Source organism: Drosophila biarmipes, chromosome 2L, assembly GCF_025231255.1.
Source record: "Drosophila biarmipes strain raj3 chromosome 2L, RU_DBia_V1.1, whole genome shotgun sequence".
NCBI lineage: Eukaryota > Metazoa > Arthropoda > Insecta > Diptera > Drosophilidae > Drosophila > Drosophila biarmipes.
In genome coordinates this window covers 1,022,157-1,042,637 of record NC_066612.1, presented here as the reverse complement: position 1 = coordinate 1,042,637, position 20,481 = coordinate 1,022,157, and the positions used below count along the sequence as shown (strand labels likewise).

At 45.5% G+C, this 20,481-nt stretch overlaps 2 protein-coding genes across 2 annotated transcripts in view; both read right to left on the bottom strand.

Moving 5' to 3' along the window:
- The window catches only part of LOC108029188 (protein O-mannosyl-transferase TMTC2), a 29,200-nt gene extending 26,750 nt beyond the window's left edge, over window positions 1-2,450 (bottom strand). Inside the window, exons 1-2 of the mRNA XM_017101360.3 lie at window positions 2,430-2,450; window positions 2,000-2,327 (exon numbers count right to left, since the gene is read on the bottom strand). Coding sequence (XP_016956849.1) covers window positions 2,000-2,079 — 80 coding nt within the window. The 5' untranslated portion in view covers window positions 2,080-2,327; window positions 2,430-2,450. The remainder of the gene's footprint in view (window positions 1-1,999; window positions 2,328-2,429) is intronic.
- Window positions 2,451-15,509: 13,059 nt separating this feature from the next.
- LOC108029281 (glutamate receptor ionotropic, kainate 2) lies at window positions 15,510-19,624 on the bottom strand. Its single transcript, XM_017101480.3, has 11 exons — window positions 19,450-19,624; window positions 19,229-19,384; window positions 19,105-19,167; window positions 18,704-18,907; window positions 18,311-18,522; window positions 18,132-18,254; window positions 17,822-18,064; window positions 17,349-17,765; window positions 16,882-17,253; window positions 16,148-16,828; window positions 15,510-15,904 (listed from the first exon to the last, which is right to left on the bottom strand). The coding sequence occupies exons 1-11, from the start codon at window positions 19,559-19,561 to the stop codon at window positions 15,629-15,631; spliced, it is 2,859 nt and encodes a 952-aa protein (XP_016956969.2). The 5' UTR covers window positions 19,562-19,624; the 3' UTR covers window positions 15,510-15,628.
- Window positions 19,625-20,481: the final 857 nt, after the last annotated feature.

Genomic DNA, 20,481 nt, shown 5'->3' with positions numbered 1-20,481 from the left:
AAGTCAAGTGCACAAAGCGTCAAATGAAAAGGAAACTGGAGGAGTGGGAGTCCCCGGCCGGGGACCCGGGATAAATCTAGTGATGCGTAAAGCAACGCACTGTCAAAAAATACACCCGGATGGGGGTGGGGCAGCCCGGGAAAAGTATCAGCAAATCCGACTCCGTCTCCGATGGCTGCTGGTGTTTATTTATGTGCCTTGTGCCTCGTGATAAATCACTGACATTGATGCCCGCACAGGGAGGAGGGGTAAGGCTCCCCATCCTTAACCCATTTGGACCCACACCTAGCTTCGCCAGCTCGGGCCGATCCAATTGGAGGTATACATTGTACGAATCCGAACCTTTAAAATTGTTTATATTTAGGGGTTATCCATGGGTGTTCTGAATTTTAAAGTGCCTGCTTATAAACATTTTCATAAATAATTTTGTCAGCTTACATACATTTTAAAAAATTTATGTTGAAACTGTTTAGCTAACTAAAGTATTTTATTTATCCCTAAACAAACTCACACTAAATAACAGAATAGTTCTAAATAATTTGCTCAATAAATCAAAGATTGTTCGTTCTTAGGAATATTTAATAAAAACCTTTAGGAAGTGCTTTTTAAAGCTTAAGCTAAGTTACCGGTTAAATTACCCAATTACAGACTAAATAAAATTAAATAATGCCACAAATAGGAATTATTTCCAAAGCCGAAGTGATATAAAGTAAACAAATCATCTGCGTCAAAATCGGTTAACCACCCTCTTATTTCCAGAGCCCTCCCCCACAGCCATAACTTTAAAGCACGCGAAAGAGGCAGGCCTAACAAGTGGAGCCCCCTGCCTACCCCACCCAGTAGACCTGCCTTTAAAGGGTGTATAATAAGTTTATCAGAAGTCAAACAGGCGGAGGCGGGCAGGGGCAGGAACGCTTCTAGGAGTGTCCTTGTGGTCCTCGGCGGCGCCGCCCCGCAGGAAATAAAGCGGCGCTCAATCACGGCGCACGCCGGAAATCGGAAGTTAGCAGGCTCACGATATCGGAGCACAACAGCCGCACAAAAAGTGGAAAATATATAATAAGAAATGAGGAAAACCCGAGTGAAACCCCGAAACTGAGACACAGAACTCTGCCGCAAAGTTGGAAACTGTTTGGCAGCGCCAGATAAAATGTTGTTGATTGCGACGCAGTTGAGCGTTAATAATTATTATTTCTGTGCCACAGAAACGCCGCCCGCCACCTCCTTCGTCCTGCAACTGGAACTGGATTTTTGATGGCCCACAATTTGTGGCAGATTTATTTGTGCATTAACCTCGAATTTGCACCGCTTCTCTGGACTTCCTACTGGCAGTGATTATCGATGGCCGCCCTCTGTGTGTGCTGGGTGTCAATAAGTCCGGGGCAGGACAGGAATTCCAAGAAGAGGACCAGCTGTTTGTCCCACAATTTTCTGGGGCAGCCAACTTATTGATGCTGGTCATGTACTTTCGGGCTTGGGAAAATTCCGGGGGCTGGGACCCAGCCAACAGCTGTAGCAGCATTGATTTTTCGGCTGGGTCGCACTTTTATGGCTTTTCATTTATGAAATTTTTGACAGCCACTTTCCCCCAAAACCATTCCTAATTATAACATTCTGCCGTGAGGGCTTTCCATTAAAGCGGACTCCACAAATCGATAGTAATAAAAGTGGCCCAAGCGAATGTTTTCGGGAGTCCCGAATAGACTTTTTGGGCACTGGTTTCTGAGGCCTTTTTCGAAATGGAAACCCTCGTCAGGTCGAAAGTGGGGGTTCTGCTGTCGCTGCAAATTATAAATAGCCGGGCAGCAGAAATAACTTCGCCAACTGAGAGACTTTTATTGTGCCCGGCCGTCTTTTGTTGTGTGAGTCTGCCAATTTATTGAAAAACTTGCGCTAAATTTAACAAGAGAAGTTCACAACAAGTTGGAAATTAATTTGATTTCTCGCAGAGACCGTGCGAAGACCAAGCAAACAGCAAGATACGGGCGGTGCAACTCACTTTGATTTATGCAGCCGGAGCCGCAGCATCCCCAGCCAGGAGCAGGAATCGCCCCCCAGCCAGGGCTCCAGTGACGGCATCTCTCCAGGATCCGGTGCGAGGGACCAGGACCAACGGCAGACCGGGCTTATCGGGGTTATGGCTTCCTTGTGAGTGGCCGCTCTTGAGTGAGCTCGCTTAGCCCGAGTACTGTGTGTTGGCCAGGCTGCTTAATGCACTCTGCAGATTTCGTCGCATTTTACGTGACTTTACTTCGGACCTGTGTGAGCATTGTTCTGAGGCCTCTGTTTCGGTTCGGTTTGCCTGCTTCTCGGAGCGAAAGTGCCGGCTGCAATGGAACAAATCAATAGCCAGGTTAGTCGCAGGATGTCTTTAATTGTGCTGCATAAACAGGCATATAATAAGTGGGGTTGTGGGAAAAGCTGTGTACACAAATTTATCGCGCTGACAGCCAGCGATTTGGGCCAATTACAAACGCACGGCCAGGATGCGGAAGTGGACGCGGAGGTCCTGGTGTCATGGCAAACAATGCCCATGCTGCTGTGCCCCTAATTAATTTCTGTTGTTGCTGCAGCGCGGCGACTAAAACGTGATTATTTGATCTACATTCGTCGATAATTACGGATTATTGAAAGTTTTGTTTGAATTAATATTGAAATAATTTCCTGAGCCGGCTCGCGTCGGCATAAATAATTACCGAAAAAGCGGGGGTGGGAGAGCAAAATAATCAACATAAAAATAAATGGCCTCGTTGGTTTCCATTTGTTTGGCCGTGGTTTATCGCCCCATCTGGCCACCGTACAGGGCATTGGATTGGATTGGTTTCGGATTCGGATTGGGTTCGAACCACCTACGCCCGCTCTAGAAATTGCCGGCTAGAAATTAGGTTAATTAGTGGTCAGTTGTTGTGTAACTGCCGTGTCCTTTGATTGCTGTCGTTTTGTTATTATTTTCCCTGTTTTCTCTGTGGTTCGGGCAAATAGATAAGGTGGTTTTTGTAATGGCCTGGCCCCGTGTGATGCGTGCACATGATATCAGGACGTGGCTGAAATGGGATTCCCCATTGTGCCATCTTCCGCAACTCCTTCCTCCTCGCAAATGCACAATTGCGGCATATCTTGCCCATTCCAGGACCCTGGATGGCCCGTTGTTTGTGTGTCTGGCAGTAATGAACTTTTATGCATTGTCATTAACTTTTATTGTATATATCTGCCATTCATCCTGGCAAACACACTCGGGGAGAGGCATACATGCAGGAAACACACCTCTACACTGCGTTTTTGCTGGCATTATAATAAATTTAAATCATTTGTTGCATTTATTTTAATTATGCGCAATTTAAAATGCATTATGGCTGCAACTTTAAGGGGCTTTAAAGTGGCAGGGCGCTTAGGGCGGGCGTAATTTAATTTCGTTGACAGAAATTCAATTATTTGCGTTTTTCCGAGCCGCCGACTAGCGCACGGCAAATGTTTTGTTTTGTCAAAATGCTCGGTAAAAATGCCCCGCGCATGCAAAGCCGGGCGCATGCTGCGTATACGTGCTTTCATTAAATTTTTATTTATTCCCCCGCTCATATTTCCTGTCCCCCGGCAGGAACCCGTGTATGTGTGTGTCTGGCCGACGTCGACAAATTCTTCTGGTGTAATTTCATTACTTCAATGTTTTACTTTGCTGAATTATAAATGAGCCCTTCAGTTCTGGGTGACGCGGCGTACCCTCCGCTTTATAGCTAGTCATGTGTGCCCAAAGCCCAGATGTTCGGCTGTAAATTCGAGGGGGAGGTCGCCCACCCACCCATCCGCACATCTGCCTTCTCCATGACTTTCAGGGGGCGTTGGTGTCAAAGTTCGCCGCCCCCTCGAGGACAAACGGTTCCAATGAGCCGCTGACCCACCTCCCCGTCGCTCCATTAATATTTGATAATGTGTGGCTGTCAGTTAGCCGTCCAATTGAGTGATTTCCCTGGCTCTGGCCCACCTGGGCTGCTTTCTATTACCGGTTTGTAATTTTTCACCAGCTGCACCTTTTCCCACAATGCAACTGGTCCCAAAGTGAAGTGCCTGGCAGTTTGAGAACCCTTACTCATACCTATCCCCTTTTTTATTCGCCGTCTGGCCCCGTGACAGCTTGACATCTGTTGTTGTTTGGCTGCCGGTTGACATTTCGACAAAACGCTGAGCAGGCAGCCCCATTGAAATTGAATATTATTAGCTCATTTCCCCATAATTGCTCTTCGAGTCTCGGTGGCCGTAAGTACGGCTCCGAATTACACATATCACACATACGCCGCGTGCCACACAATCCAGCGGGGCAATCTATTTGCGGGGGCGGTGCCACCACTCCGCTCACTATCTGCCCCCTCGAAGTCATTAGACCCACTTAAGTGTGGCAACGCATGTGGTAAAATAGGCCGTGGACTGGGCTTTGTTCTTGGAAATTGGTAATGAAAATGCTGGCAATTAAATTATTGTATTGAATTCCTGTACTGAGTAGGAATTTTTAAAAAATCAATGGTTTACTTTATGATAAAAATAATATAAGAAATGGAAATATAAACTAAAAGGGAATTGTTTTAAATTAAAATCTTGTCTGTTTTAGATAGAACTTTAAACATCTGAAATCAAAACCAAATTCCAATTTAATCCTATTGTTTTGTGATTCAAAACAAGGGTACACAGGTATGGGGTTGTTTTATCTACTCGTTTCTAAGAGTCACCTCAACGCCCAGCCCTAGATGCAATTTGAGCCTGTCAAGTGGAATGCCTGCTCGTCATCCTAGTCTTGTGTAACGTACTTCCTCGGAAATCGGGGCGGGCTAACGACGCGTATGCGCAATCTGGTGGGAGGCTGCCAGCAGCTGCACTCTGATTAGACAAAGTTGGCCGGCAAATTAAGGGGCAGGAGGGCAGCACACAGACAATCACAGAGTGCAAGCTGCAGACTGCAGCTGCTGGCCAAGGAGACTGCCACAATGGCCAGGAGTCGTCGGCAAAGTTTCCAGGAGCAAACAAAGAAGGGAAAAGGCCCCTCCTCGACGTCCTCGTCCGGGTCCTGGGCATCAAGGACTTCAATTTTGCGGCGGCTGGGCAAACTTTGGGACAAACAGCAACAAATGCTGGTAACCGCCTGCGCTTAACACTTTCTGCCGAAGCAGTTTTAATATATTTTTAATAACTCATGGTGGGGCAGCACCCAATTTAATTAGAAAGTTCAACTTTCGCCGCGTCAATGCGCCAGATGGATTCTCGATTTGAATTTCCCGTTTCGAACTTCTCAAGGAGAAGTGCACATAGTTTTCACAGAAACATGGCTGATGTAACAATAGATCTTCGAGGTAAATTTAGGTAACATTGCTCCCTCAAAAATGTTTGATTTAAAATATTAAATATTATATTTAAAATGCTTACGGGAAAAACTTATATTGACGCAATCAAGTTATTTATTTAACTATCACTTGCTTTAGCTGGCTGGTCAGCTCTTTTTTCAACCGTAAACGAATGCAATTTCGGGGAGTCCACAGAGTTAAGAGCTTTCCCGGCTTTTATGACCTTAAAGGAGTGCCCATTTGTGTCGAATAAAAGTATTTTGATTTGGATCTGGTCCTGTGTTTGCTTTTCTCGTTCGATTGCATTTCTGTGTTGTGGGTTGGAATTTTCCCATTTTTGTTTGTTCGTTCGCCAACCAAAAAGAGTTTGCCAAAATAACATTTATCAATGTCGTCTGTGCTCCCTGCCTCCCCCAAGCCCCGTGCCATATCTGGGATTTGTCTCTAGCACGAATTGAAGTGCATCAAATAAGTTGTGTGTGCATGCGAGTTGGAAATTTGTTTGCCCAATGTATGCTAAAAGTGTCTGCGGGGAAATTGGGAAACTCTGTAGCTCTCTCTCTCCGCCTAAGTATTTTATCAATAATTCAAAGTTGCCTCGAAACACTTTTCAGGAATTTTCGACCGCATTCAGACGGAGATTTTCGTGAGAGTGCAACCCGGGAAAAGCCAGAAGAGCCCAGGAAATCCGAAAAATTAGCTGCTCTCGAACTGGAGCAGCGATTTTCCTGAGCTACCCAATTTTCCGGCTTGATTAGCGCTCGGCTTGGGAACTTTCGCCGGCATTTACACGGCTTGTTGTCTGTGTATTCGAGTATCTGTGTGTGCTTTTCCTCTGTGTCGCGGCAATTTGTTCGCTGTCACTTTGCACGCGGCTGCGACATAAATTTCCCTTTTGCCGACCCAATTTTCGGAGGCGGCATCGGCTGCTGCTGGTGCTGCTGCTGCACAACCGAAAAGAGAAGCGTTGTCAAAACTTTGCAGTTGGCTTTTATTTACATGGCGGCGCCTGGCTTTGGGTTGGGGTTACTAACCAAAAAATACAAAAAAATGAAAACAAAAATAGACCATAAATAAAAAGCACAAGCAGCACCAGAAGCAAGAGCAGCAGCGGCGGCAGCGCACAGAAAATAATGGAAAAAGTTAGTTTTGCATAACGCGCAGATCCCGAGCACACTTGAAAGTCGGGCGATGCGGGTGCCTGGTGGTCAGGGAAGGGTTAAAGTGGGCGAATGGGCTGCTGGGCGTGTGTGAACTGCAAGTTGGGCAAGAACAACAGCTGCTGTGGCCTCCACCCCCTCAGTCCAACAGACAAAAGGGTTACACAGGGAAAAAACAGCCACAATTCTGAAGAGTGGTCTTCAAGCTCGCGGACATATAATACTAAAATAATCCTGTTTTTCCAGGTTAGAAAAATGTCTACAGTTACCTTTTAAAATAAGAAAAGTAGAGAAAGATCCCAAAAACACCCATATTTTATTTTAAAAATCTGACTAAATTTAGATTGAGGATTTTTCTTCACTACTAAAATAAAATGGAAAAAGAAACCCTCAATGGTTTTGGTGAAAAGCACCCCACCCTAGCAACAAATATTTTTAGCAAAATAAATTCCATGGATTGAAATAAACTGGTGTCTAGAAGTAGGCAATGAAAACAGATGAAACACATGAAATTTACGAATACTCCAAGACTGTAGCATACTTTTATGCGCCTTAGTAAGTAACTCGTTTCGTTTATTCACCTTATGTTTTTCCTCAGTGCCCGAGTAAAAAGGACCAACGAAGGATGAGGGTGGGACTGCAACCACATACACACAGCTGTACTTTTGAAACTGCCAAGGTTAGAGGAGAAAGGGGGGACAAAGGACCCCAAGCTGGAGTTTGCATATTTACTGCAGCTGCAGACAAAGTTGCACTTTTACTACCAGCCAAGCAACTCGGAATGAGCTGACGATGCTCACCGAACTTGCCACCACCAACATCTACAACCCCTTAACACCGTAAAACTGGTCCAAAATCGAAAGTTCCATTGAACTTGCCGCCTCTGTATTTACCAATCTCAGCCGTATTTTCGTATTTTCCTGCGCAAATTGAAACCGGAGTCGCAATCGATAGAAAAACCATAGCAAATGTTGCACTTAAATTCGAAATTATTCTACTAATTGAGCCACATTAGCTGCTTGAGCTGGTATTCAAGGGGAGGGAAACTTGAAACTCGAGCGAATACAATGAAAGCATTTTCAATTTTGTACAACGCAAAGCACTGAGCTTGGAATTTGGATTATTTTTGGCCCAAAAGTAGGAGCTTACAAGTGGATTAAGGTTTGGAAATAATCAAAATTGCCCTATTTTCTGGACAGTTATTAATGTACCTTTAGAAGAGTGACTGTGTGGGATGGTTTACAATGTTAATTTAGAGTTAAAAATGGTTGAGGTATTTATTGTTTAATAAATTTATTTTGCAGCTAATTTTTAATTACCCAAATCTCAAATCTAAACCACTAAATTTAAAATCCCAGACACTAATTGATGGGCTAATGGCCCCAAATTGCCGCAAACACGGATTTTCTTTCACTTATGCACAGAGACTTCACGCCAATTTACTTAAATCTTTCACAAAATCTCTCACTTGGCAGGCGGCATTTGAAACTTGTTTAATTATTTCCAAAGCGAATTACACAAAAATAATTTATTTATGGGATTTCCTCGACAAAAAAGTTTTGTGTGGCATTTCTAAGCAAAAACTTTTCACTTTCCAGAGAGTAGGAGGGAGTCCAGCTAATTGAATTTCACATTCCACACAATAATTCTACTTCTGCCGCACTTATTCACTTCACTTTATTCATTACCAGAAAACTAATTTGCATGTTGCCAGTGTTCACACTCACATAATCTCTTAAATCAGTGGATGGGTGACAGTTTGAGAACTTTCTGGGGTTACAGGACTTTTTCAAAGGCCAGCTATTCAAAAGAACACAGCTAATGAAATTTTAGCACTATATCGGCACTTATGGATAGAAAATAAATGTTGTAAAATGGACTTTGAGTAAAAACTTTATTACTCGTGTTATTCTATCGAATATGTTTAAAAACCCCCATTGTTTTAAAATCACTTATAAAAGTGTTGAAAAGTATGCAGCAATACATTTTATATACAATGTTAATGTTGCTGCATACTTTTAGGCCCTTTAACAATTTTATTGTGACTCAATTCCCGGTATTCCAAATTTATTTTCTACTAATTTCATTATTTAGTATATGCCACCTATATATTTGAAGTTTAATTAAAATACATCCTAATGTTATAAATCTTTTTATGTCAGTTATGCCCTCTTGTCTTTACCCATTTTAATCTGATATAAATAGCTGGCTTGGGTTTTTTTCTTTGCCGTTCGCCTGCCGAATTAAAAATTAAATAAATACTACTGACTGGGGCCAAGTGCCAGGGCTTTTGTAAAAAGTTATGTCTACATTGGGCCTGGGCCGTGCCTTTCTGGCTGACTTCGAGGGCAGGAAGCGCGGCTACACGAATTGCCACTTAAAAATTCAAAAGTTTTGTGGCTGGCGCATATGGCAGCCGGTTCAGATCCGCCTCGACTTCGGATCCGCTCAGCTGGCATAAGCAGGCAAAGCGGAAGCGGAAGTGGCGGAGGCAGGGGATTTTGGCTAGAGCGCCTGGCAAAACAATAACAAAATCCAGCCCAATCCGCGGTTCTCTGGTAACCTTAACCCGGTTCCGGGGATTGGGATTCACCAGCAGGCAGGCAGCAAATCTAATTTCAATTGTTGAGGCATTTGCATGGGAAATTCCATAAACTGGCACGCACTTGAAGCGTGATGGAAATATTTTCGGTGGTCTGCAGGCATGAAAAATGAATAGTCCAAAAATAAAGCTGGGCTCTCTGCGAAAAATGTATAAATAAATGAATAAACACATGATTGCTGTGGGCGAGGATTTAACACACAAATTTTATAATGACTATTAAGAGATGGCCAACGAGTTAAATGAATTTGCTTTGAAAGCTCCATCAAGAGAGAAATAAATTATAAAATGAAATGATAGTTTGATGGCTTAAATTAGTTTTTTGATGAGTTGGTATCTGTGAACTTTTTCAACTAGAATGTTTTAAGAGGATTGTAACAATCCGAAGACCTATTGCTAGACTTAGTTTACTATGCGGCTTGGATGTTTACAGCGGAAAACATTATAAGCTCGAGAGATGGCAAGCTGGCTGTGAGAGCCTGCAGCCGAGGAAAGCGAGGAAAAACATGAAAAGTCGGGGGGAAAGTTGCAAACAAGTGGGAGCCGCAAATTGACTTGGATCTGGGAGACAGTGCACGAAATGCACTCCACGCCGCAGAAAGTCAAAAGCTGCGACCGCAGAAATTGTCTGCCCGCCCGCGCCTTCGCTTTCCCCTCGTCTTGGCATTTTCTTGGTTTTCCTGTGGGCTTCCACTGGGGGTTCTACGGGCTTTGCTACGGGTTTTCCACTTGCCTGCTGTGTGTCACTTGAGTTGCTGTTTCTGCAGCAGTACGACTCCTACGGAAATGTATCCCGATTTTCGCCCGGAGAGCAGCGACAATGCCACACGCACACAGCGGCACACTCACCCACACACTGGCACATACACACACACACGCGCGGCGGCGACACGAAAACAAAAACGGAAACGAGCGCACGAAAATTCCGCAGCTTTAAGAGCCCTACTTTAAGAACTGACTTTCCAGCCGGGTCTTCGAATCCGGATAGCCCTATCTGCCAGCTATCTGTATTTAGTGGTTATATCTTGGTATTCTAGTCGAATCGGTATCTGAATCGCAGGCGAAATGATGATGATTGCAGCCACATCGCGGCCGAGCAGCACTTGCCACTCTATTTTGGCCAGATCTAGTTCCGTTTCCGGTTTTAACTGCTGACCGCACGACTCGGAGGCAAAACGAAGACTGAAATCAGCCAGTTGGCGCACTCGTTGTTATATACGCGAAGTGCTCCGACGAAACCGGACGACCGCCGAGTGGTGAGTTTCCCCCAGGACTCCAGAAGGACCTCAGCAGCACTGGGATCTTATGAGCTCTTCGGGCTGCCTGCGATTGAGTTGTTTGCCAGTCACAGTCAATGGTTACTTTTCCTGAGCGGAGGGCCCCGAATGCAACAGTTTTCTGTTAGCCAGCCAGAGTTTAATTACTCGGCGAAAACTAGGCAAAGTCAGAGCCACCAATTGGCTCAAATTTTAGCATTAGGCTTGCCTAGGCACGTTGTTGAAGTACAAAATATATTTTTTACATGTCACTATTAAACACAAGCATCAATAAATATTCTTTAAATATATAAGCAGAAAATGGTCGATTTACATTAAAAACCATGCTTTAGACACCCTTTTTGGTAAACTAAAAATAGTTTCATTTAATTGTAGATTGTGAACCACATTTTAATTTTATATTCCATGAATGTTTTAGAACAAAGTAATATATTAGTGTTGATTTTATCCGAAATTCTTTACATCTTCTGTTAAATAAATGAAGGGGCGAGTTTTGCTATACACTTAGGCTAAAAGTGCCATAAATGTTTATCCGTTCGGTCTGTTAAAAGTGTACTATTGCTGTTATCCCAAAGTTTTCCACCCTCGTACCTCAACAGGCTGTTAAAAACTGTACGATAAAGGCATATTTACAGCGAGGGGAGCAAATAACAGTAGAACACTTTGAAAGCCAAACGGTTAAAATAGTGTAGCTCATCGAAGGGTACTGACTTAGGGAAAAACTAGGAAAACTTACTTTCCTTTATCAGCTTATGGTCAACAGAAAACCTTAACAAAGGCCGAGGATGTCTCGCTTATTTGATTTGGTAAAAAACTTGATCCGGAAAAACTTAAATTAAAAATTTTGTCTATTTACAAATTTTATAAATAGCTAGGGATAACATATTAAAATTAAATAATTACATAACAAAACTCTATCTCAAATATATTTTGATTAATTATGAACACTCGAAAGGAACTAACAACACGGAAGACCAGGTTCCTGACAATCGGAAATGGTTTTATGCAGCTTTGGCCATTTCCCGTGCGACTGCCAAAAGTGATTTAAAAACACAATCAAATATCGCCGAGCAGTTCGAAAACTATTTTAAACCGCATAAATATTGTATCGAAGACATAGTACTCAGGGCGAAGGAAAAACAACTGCAGGACGGTGGAAAAATGCTGGGAGAAGCGCATAAATAACACTAGGGGTCATGGGTGGAGGTGAAAACGGAGCGAAGGGGGCTTCCAGGGGGCGTTGGGCACGTATAAAATACACGGGTCACCAGCGACGACGAGAAATAAATTGTATTTAGTTGTACAATTTATGGTCCCTATGCAGGGGGCGGAAAAAGGAGGCGGGAGGAGGGTCACATACTCACACACATGCATAATTCAATGCAAGATGCGAAAGGGGCGTGGGAAAAGGGGGCTGGCCGGGTATGTCTATCGATGGTTGCATCGCCCGGGGCGACGTTGATTTCGCTGTAGCGCACTTTGGCGGCGTGTCCTTTGTTTCACTTTGTTATTTTGTTATTTTCAAATTATTTATTGGCCAACGAGCGGCGGAGACGCAGCCACAGCATCAGGAGCTTCAGATCCAGCTAACAGTCTACACGGAAAGAAAAGGAGGTATTGCAATGGGAATTTATAGTTCCAGGCAAAAACAATTATGCAGCAACATTTTTTCCTTTGGCCAATAATTTTTGTACTGCATACTTTCAGACACCTATATCAATAACTTAAATAAAATGGTGAATGTTCTGTGTTGACTATTGTCAAACTTAGTGGGGAAACTTATTACTTCCAACCCCTACTGACAAGTTTTTCTCTCAGCGCACTTCCAGCTGCCTTCGCCAGTTGAGCCGGGGCTAATGTGTAATTCAATAGAGTAAGTAATGTGCATCAATTTTCAGCTCAATAACGCATGGAATACAAATGCGAAACATGTGCAAATATGTGCGCGCTTCCACACAGACAGCGACACAGCAAACATCCGCAGAAATAAATATCTAATGGCGAATGAGGGTGGGGGCTACCAGGGGTGGCGAGGTCCTGCAAGGACGAGTGCGAGTTCGACACTGTGTGACGCGTTTCCGCTTCCGCCTTGCGGTTCGCTGCTGTTTGCTCTTTGCCCCTTGCGCCCTAGCTCCACTCCACTTTCGGCTGCGTTTATTTGTTTTCCGCTGTTGTCTTTGCCCTTCGAAGAAAAAATTGCAATGGTTTTTCGGCAATTGTTTTTCCTTTTAAATGCGTGCAAGCAGCGATCGTGCGCGAACTTGGCCTGAGTAATGTGAGACCTTCAATTGTGCGGAAAATTGAACTCTGCGGCGAAATGCCTGAGTTTATGGGCATGGGCTTGTGGGAGGCTGGGATGCCATCATTCGCATAACTATGCTTTATTTGTCCACCGAATGCCAACACAACTGCTGGCCACTTGGCGCAAAAACAAACAGGCCAAACAGGACATTCCGGATGCCAAGATGCCAGCCTGCAGTCAAGTGCATTGTGGCAGGCAAATAAGCAAACAAAGCTACGGGAAACTGCAGACAGGACCTGCTCCCAGGACATGCAAATAACTGGACACTGTGTGCCGAGCAGGGGTGCTGTCTGGGGGTAAACTTTGACCCCGAGCTAGCCTTTTTTTTGTAGGACTCTGTCTGGTATACCTAGTTCTCAGGGGCTTACCTTTAACCAAGGAGTAAGCAGTAATTTGATTTAGTTTTACTTTTATTTATATAGTTGCAATAGTAAAAGTCTTAGATATCACCTTGGAAATTAGCCCATTTGACTTTTGGATTCAAAATATATTGCATACTTTTGGACACTTTTAAGGGAATTGAAACCCTGGGGTTTGAAAACAAATGCTCACTGTCCGAAACCTATGCCTACATACGTTTCTTTTGTTGAGTTAATATACACTGGACGGCTCGAGAATGTATCTTCCAGCTTACAATGTTGTTTTGAAATAAAGTACAATTTGTACAGATAACCACACTCGGTGTTTAAATGAAATTGCCGGGTCTCCTGCCAAACCGCGTAAATCGCAAATGCCACTATATATCGTGCCTCCTCGCCAGCTGTTAATTAAAAATGTTGCCGGCAATTTCCCATACAAGTTGGACACCAAGTGCATGAGCATACGGGGATTGCCCAGATAGTCGGCCAAGATTTATGCCGGCTAATAGAGGTTGCGTCCCGTACCTCTGCTCCGTTTTGCCGGGAAAGCGGAAACGACCAAGAATTTCAATTTGCTCAAGAAATTGCGGCCGCAAAGTGAGTGCCGAAGTGCAGCGAAGCCATGAAGTGAAGTCCACACGTGTGTCTGGCTGGCCAGGACCGCCTGTCAGGGAGCCAAAAGGGTCGAAGTCGAACGATTGCCCCACGGACTTGGCAGCTTATCCGAATCCGACTTCGTCCTGGGCCGCAATTTACACCACGGCTGCAGCTCATAAATTTCCCCAAGTGGAAAATTGCTCAATTTATAACTGTGTGGCGAGGTGTTGATTGCGCTTCGTTGGGCGCCAGTTTTACACTCGAAATTCGCCACCTGATTGGCTTCGCATGCGGATTGGGATCAGCCACTTATTAATTTGTTTATGCGACTCTAATCACTCACTCCGCCCCGGCCTGAGCCCAAAAACCGCAGATCAACTGGGTAGCCGACTTAAGATTCAGTTCATGGGCTGCCTCCCCTTTTTCCCTCAGTCAACAACAAATGTTCGAAAAATTTGTTAACATCAAAAAGTACATTAAAGGCTCAAGGAATGCGCTTTCGTGCGGAAATTGCCTACGTGCGTGGCATTAACAAATGGCATCCGCGCCGTCCGTATAAGACTCGTGGTCCTTCGACCCTCGACCCGCGGTCCTTCGTCCTTGGAGCACGTCCCACCCCCTTTCGAAGCTGTGGAACGTGTCGCTTTGTGGCCGCCGACTCAGCCATTGGCCATCGGTGGTGGATTTGGGCCCACTGGACGCTACTGCGCATGCCGGCACACGGCTGTGGCCTCAACAAGTGTGTTGGGTTCTCCACAGAGCCCGCGAAATTCAGCAGGTTTGTGGAGACTTTTGTCCCGGCGGTGACCTCCTCCCCCGCGCCGCACTTCCCTGCTCCCCGGTTGGCAACTACTCGAACGGCTCACGTAGCTTGGCAGGCGGAGCTGCAGCCACTTCACTACAAAATAATTAAAAATTGAACACACAGAACTGCGGAGCAGACAAACAAACGGCTAGCAAATGACACTCGCCACGGAACGGAATGGAATGCAATGCGATCTGCCGGCAGGCGACACTCCAGATACAAATACACTTGGCGAAATGGGCTAGAACATAATGGCAGCCCAATCTAATCCGGGGAAAACTGGGTACTACCGCATGTAAGGTACCCAGAATAAAGTATAATTAGGAGATACTAAATGAAAGTCCAAGTTGAAACAGCATGAGGTGGTTAGCTCAAAACTCTTGTATGCAGCGTATTAATGTTTATTAAATTGTTTCTGTTTCCCCTCATTTTTCTCAGTGCGGAGCACTCCATATTGTCAAATGGAATCATCTTGTTGTTGTTTTTCGGTGCTGGCTGCCGTTGTCATTGCTGCTCATTTTACACAAACCAACAAGGGCCAAAGGCGAACCAGCACGAACACGGCAATCTCCCGCAGCAGGAGCTCCTTGCTCCCTGCTCCCTGCTCCTTGGTCCTTGCCGCTTGGTCCTTGGTAGTGCCCCCCGCTGCTGCTCCTGTTTCCCGCACCCTCATCGCCTGCAGCTGCTTAAATAATTTTCGCGATGGGGAGCGAGCTTCGTGTTCGTCAGTTGCCGGATATAAAATGTCAATAAGCTCCAATAACGCAATTGACAAGCTGAGACAGCCGCCCGCGCTCCACCCAAAAGCCGGGCTGCGGCAACAATAAACGGAAAATGGTTCCCCGGATGGGGCAAGGGTTAATGCAGTTGGCCAGCGAGGCGTGCACTAACTTCCAGCATCGACATCTCGAGTTGCCCGCGGGATCGGAGAGGAACCCCGCCAAGCAATTTCAGGCTTAAGGAAGCTCCAAATTGATTACGGTTCAGCTGATGGGCGTAGCGCTCATTAAAACTCAGCCCGTAGCTCATGATTTACCAAACTTGTTGATTTCAATTTTAAATTTTATAACCATGAGTGTATTAATCAAAATAGGAATTGTGTAGCTCTTGCTTTAAGCACTCAAATCAAAAATATATATATTATTAATGACCTTCCCATTTGTTTTTGGGTGCAAAGCTTTCAAAGTCAACAATTTTATTTAGAGTCTAGCCTCTTTTTGTTTCACTTTCTTGTTGTTCGAGGACGACGAGGAGCCAGAATTAGATCCTTGAGGCATTTCTCGCATTTCCTCCGAGGAACGCCCTATAACTATTCGGCGACGCGATTTGGGGGTCCGTTCCAAGGACTTGTCCAGGGATCTCCGAGGTGTGGTCCTCAAACTCGAAACTGGGGTGCCAGCCACGACGGGTTTCTTCTTGTTCCACACGCAAAGCACGAACCAGATCTCTTTCTTGAAAGCTGCCTTAAAAGTGAGCTGCGAGTAGAACATTTCAAATGTTTAACATTTATCCAAATTTGTACATTCCCTAAGATTACTGGATAGGTTTGGATAGAAAAATATTTTAAAGAATTTAATCGAAACTAAGAAATCTATCGAAAAGTAATAACTTTTCCGATTTTTTCAATAGCTTAAAGAATTTAATAGAAACTGTAAAAATGTATCGAAAATAAATCACTATCGATTTATTCGATAGCTTCCCTTTTAGACCAGGCTCACCCGTTCTTCCAACGCCACTTGCTGCACGAAGACCAGGAACTCCGTAATGCCGATGAGGAAGGCAATCAGGATGCCCACGTAGAGCGTGTAGAAGATGCCGCGGAGCTCCTCGAAGTTCATGTCTGGGGTGGCATCCGGATCGGGCTCCTCGAAGCAGTTGGAGTTGGTTTGCTTCCACCACCGCATCTTCATGGCGTAGAGGTTGCCCAGTTCACTTAGCTTGAGGATGGCCACACTCAGGTTGGATCTGTACTCGGCGCCGAAGGGAACCGCGATCGCGTAGTGCTTCTCCCCGAACTTTTCGCCCACGGAGCGCAGGTCGCAGTTCTGCTCGCGATGATATTCCAGGGTGGTGGTCTCCATGAGAAACATGTAGTCGCCTCTGTTCTTCCGCACCCGCTCGACTCCCTCGAGGTTGTCCTTTGTGTAGGCGGATGGGTCGTCGTTGTTCATCAGGTTGAAGGCCAGGCGGTAGGTGGTCTCGTTGGACTCGGACAGCAGGTTGTACGTACTGCCGCCGTAGATGGTGCCGAACTTGACCTTCTTCTGGGCACCCAGGTCCTTCAAGTTGTTTATGCTGCCCTCCATCTTGGAGGAGGTCAGAAACGCAGCTAAGTTGGCCGTATAGGAGTTGGCGATGATGATGGCGAATATCCACCAGGTGGCCTCAAGCAGGCGCACCTGGAAATCGGTTTAGTAATGTAGTTTATAAACAAGCCAGTTCCCAGTCTCACCTGTGGACTTCTTGGAAGGATGTCGCAACCTGCTGTCATGATGGAGGCCACAGTCAGCCAACCAGTGTTGTGGATGTGCCAGTTGTTTTCGAGCAATTCTGGATCACGGTTGCACGGATGCGGATTCTCCCAGTCCATCTTCGAGATCCTCGCCACTATGGTCTTGAGAAAGGTCACCACGAAAATGGAGATAAGGATCCAGATCCAGACTTCTCCTCCGAAGGGTGCCAGGTACGCATAGAGTTCCTTCTCCTCGTGGGGGCTCTTGTAGGCGAGGATACTGACACCCAACTGCATGAAGGGCACGGTGAAGTCCACGGCGGTCTTGCGAGCTTGAGTGATGGTCAGGTCGCAAATTCCCATGTGAGCGTCCTGAAGAGTTCAGGAGTTTTATGATTAATTAATTCATTATTAAGAAATAATTCTTCGGGAACAAAATGAATCTCCTTTACGGTTGTACTACTCACATTGTTAATTATTTCGCCAATGATGCCGTTCCACTGTTTGGTGTCCTTGTCCTGCTTTCCGTACTGCTGGTCGGCGACTGGAACGAAGACGTACTCGAATCCCATTCGCGCGGCAATCGCATCTATGAGGTCGACGGCATATCCCTGATACAAGTCGTTTCCGGTGAGATTCAGCTCCCTAGCAGTCTCGTTGTACATAAAGTAGGGCGGACCTATCCTGGTGGCCACTCGGTAGACGACCTTCTTCTGCACCTTGGCCTGCACATTGAGCTGCGTTATCTGACCCCGCGGGTCCCAGATGGCGATGCCAATGCCGTCCAGGGGGTCGTACACCTCAATGTTGAACGTAATCCGCTGACCGTCCCCGTCGAACTGCAGGCTGCTCGTCCGGAAGTTCGGGTTGTTCACGCCGGAAGTCTGCAAGCGCACACCTCGGAGATTAACGATTATCCCAGCCGGACTTGCCTACTTACCCCTTTCATGAGGCGTGCAAGGTAGCGGCCCATGGCCCAGGTGCGACCTCCGGATGCGGCAAAGTCACAGGTTATCCGCGGCACCACCATCCTGTCCGGGTAAAAGAAGCTGGCGTTCCGCCAGGATTGCGCAAAGAGCTGCAGTGCATCGTGTATTAGGTCGTGGAGGAGGGTGCGTGGCGGCTCGTTGCTTTCATAGACGATGTTGTCCCTCTGGGTGACGTAGCCGTCAGGTAGGGAGTACTATAAAGGTATAGTAATATAATAATAGTGTGGTATAAGTTTGGAATTAAACAACTGATTCACTCACCGCTGGCGGCTCTGGATTGACCAAGAGGCGAGCGGCTGTTATGTTCACGGCGAAGGTTTCGTTGTCTGCCGAGAGTTCCTCCAGATTATCGGTGTAGGTCTCCAAATTCGTCAGAAATATGTGCTGTTTATATTTTAAATTAGGTTGTTACAAATGAAACGTTCCCACAGCTAACTCACATTGTACTGCCCAGTCAAACCAAACTCGGCAGAGGAGTTCAGAAGATCCACCAACATGCCAGGGGAGCAGTCCAAAACCACTCGGCGTTCGCCACGGATGCTTTTCCACATCACCCGGAAGTCATCTTCCTTTTGGAATTTCCTTACCCTCACCACATCATTGTGCACCTCCCGCAATTGCAGAAGATCCTGCAAGCGAGCAGCAGCCTTAACTACAGGGATAAAATACACCTTTTATTACAAGTAAATTCCGATTAATGTTGGGAATAGACCCAATATTTTAAATCAATAACAGAAATACTATTGATCCCAAGTACGGTTTTAAAATATTATTTAAATAATAATAAAATAAATTAATGAATAACAAATGTTATCCTGGATGTGTTAACTTACCATCGTCTCCGTCGTAGACAATGGTAAACTTGCGCCACCCGAAGTTCTGCACAATGTCCGCATAGGCCTTGGATAAAATAACCTGGGATGGGTAGAGATTCAGGGTCAGCTGATGGTTGGGCTTCTCCTCCGGATGCTCCTCGTCCGAAACATCAAACTCAATGTGCGGTATGCCAGTGTTATTGCACACTAAGGCTACAATGTCTGCAAGGAGAGGGAAACATGGTAATAACACACACATAAAGTATTTACATCAAAGAGATCTCGGCACTCATCCGCTCTGTTGACAAACAAATGCGGCAGAAGTGGCCAGGTTTTCCGCGATTTTCCTTCAGTCCAAAATGTTTCTTTTTCTGTTTTGCCCTCGTCTTCTACACATGACTTTCCCCGCACTCTCTTACCGCTCGCCGCCTTTGAACTTGGTCCGAAAATAGCCGCGACACCATTATCGATGAGATCGCAGGCTGAAAGCGAGAACTCATTCAGAATTTTGGATATTTTAGCCTGAGCGTGTGATGGATTTACCCTGTTCCTGCATCTTCACACTGCCATCCTCGGGCTTCAGGCGTTTGATTAGGGGATAAAAACGCAGGGTTTGCTCAGACTCCGGTCCATTGATGGCGTTGACCACCGCCATGAACTCTTTCTCCAGCTCCAGTTCGTCGTCGTAGAAGAAAGCCCCTGCAGGTGGGAAAAATTGCAGAACATTGGACAGCTCCTTCCCCCCGCGGCTGACCACGTCTCACCAATGTTGATTTGTTGCCCCTGGCTGTGGCACACGAAAAATGCACTCCACATGCAGCAGAGCAAAACTATGCGGCGCCACATGCCTGCTCCTCTGGAATTCCCACCGAACATCTGTGGCCAACAGGCTGTGCTATTTCAGAAATATTTTTTCGTTTTTCATGCGAGCTCATCGGCTGGCGCTTCCACGGCAACTGGGAAAGCTTTCTTGGACATTGGAGATCGAGTGCGACCAGTGAGGAGCGGAGATCAGCTGGACGGAAAAGCTCTTTCAGCTGACTTTGGTAAAAATTTGGTAGAACACTTACAAATGAAAATATTTTTATATAGTTGGTGTATGCTTAAACGTAACTTTGGGTAAATTTATATTTTTTAGAACATTTTCCAAATAAAAGTGAGATTAACTAGATGAAAAAGCAGGAAATGCTGAACTTGCCATACGTAGTTCTTTATTTATATATTACTTTTATTTCCTGTCGTGCAATTTAAGGAGTGCTCTAGTTCTTCAATACTTCTTTCTGCTAGACTCGAGATTAGGTTTAGCTTTGAGCTCTCCCTGGAGCAGAACCCATTAAAGCCGGACACGGTTCAATCAGCCGCAGTCCTTCACCCACAAAAAGGACCTCCTGCTTCTAGGTGCTGCATTGAAAAGCGATGAGGTGTCAATTTTTCGTGGCAACAAGACGACGGCAAGGCCTTCCAGCCATCATCGTTTGGTGGATTTGCATAAAAGGAAACATTCGGCATTCAGTCGAGCGTGCTTTTAATGGCTGGGGAGAACATACAACAATATAGCCGCCGGTGTCATTTTAGCCTTTGCCCCTGTGTGTTTGCTCAAAGGATTTTGGGATGCCGAACACGTTTCGTGTTTTAGCCGGGCCACCTTTTGTCGAAATTTGAATAATTCCCACCCAATGGAGGCAGCCGGATGGAGGCAGCCGTTAATATTCATTTGCCGAGTAGGCAAAAAAACAAAATATTCAATATACCCAAAGTCAAGCTGCTGATGATGATAAATGCGCTCTGGCCAGGCA

What these genes read in the sequence shown, in the direction of transcription:
- LOC108029281 (XM_017101480.3), bottom strand. Translation starts at nt 19,561, where the DNA reads ATGTTCGGTGGGAATTCCAGAGGAGCAGGCATGTGGCGCCGCATAGTT. An exon ending in TTGGCGAAATAATTAACAAT is followed by an intron (nt 17,254 to 17,348) that starts GTGAGTAGTACA and finishes TGAACTCTTCAG; the next exon opens with GACGCTCACATGGGAATTTG. An exon ending in AAGTGGCGTTGGAAGAACGG is followed by an intron (nt 15,905 to 16,147) that starts GTGAGCCTGGTC and finishes TTCTACTCGCAG; the next exon opens with CTCACTTTTAAGGCAGCTTT.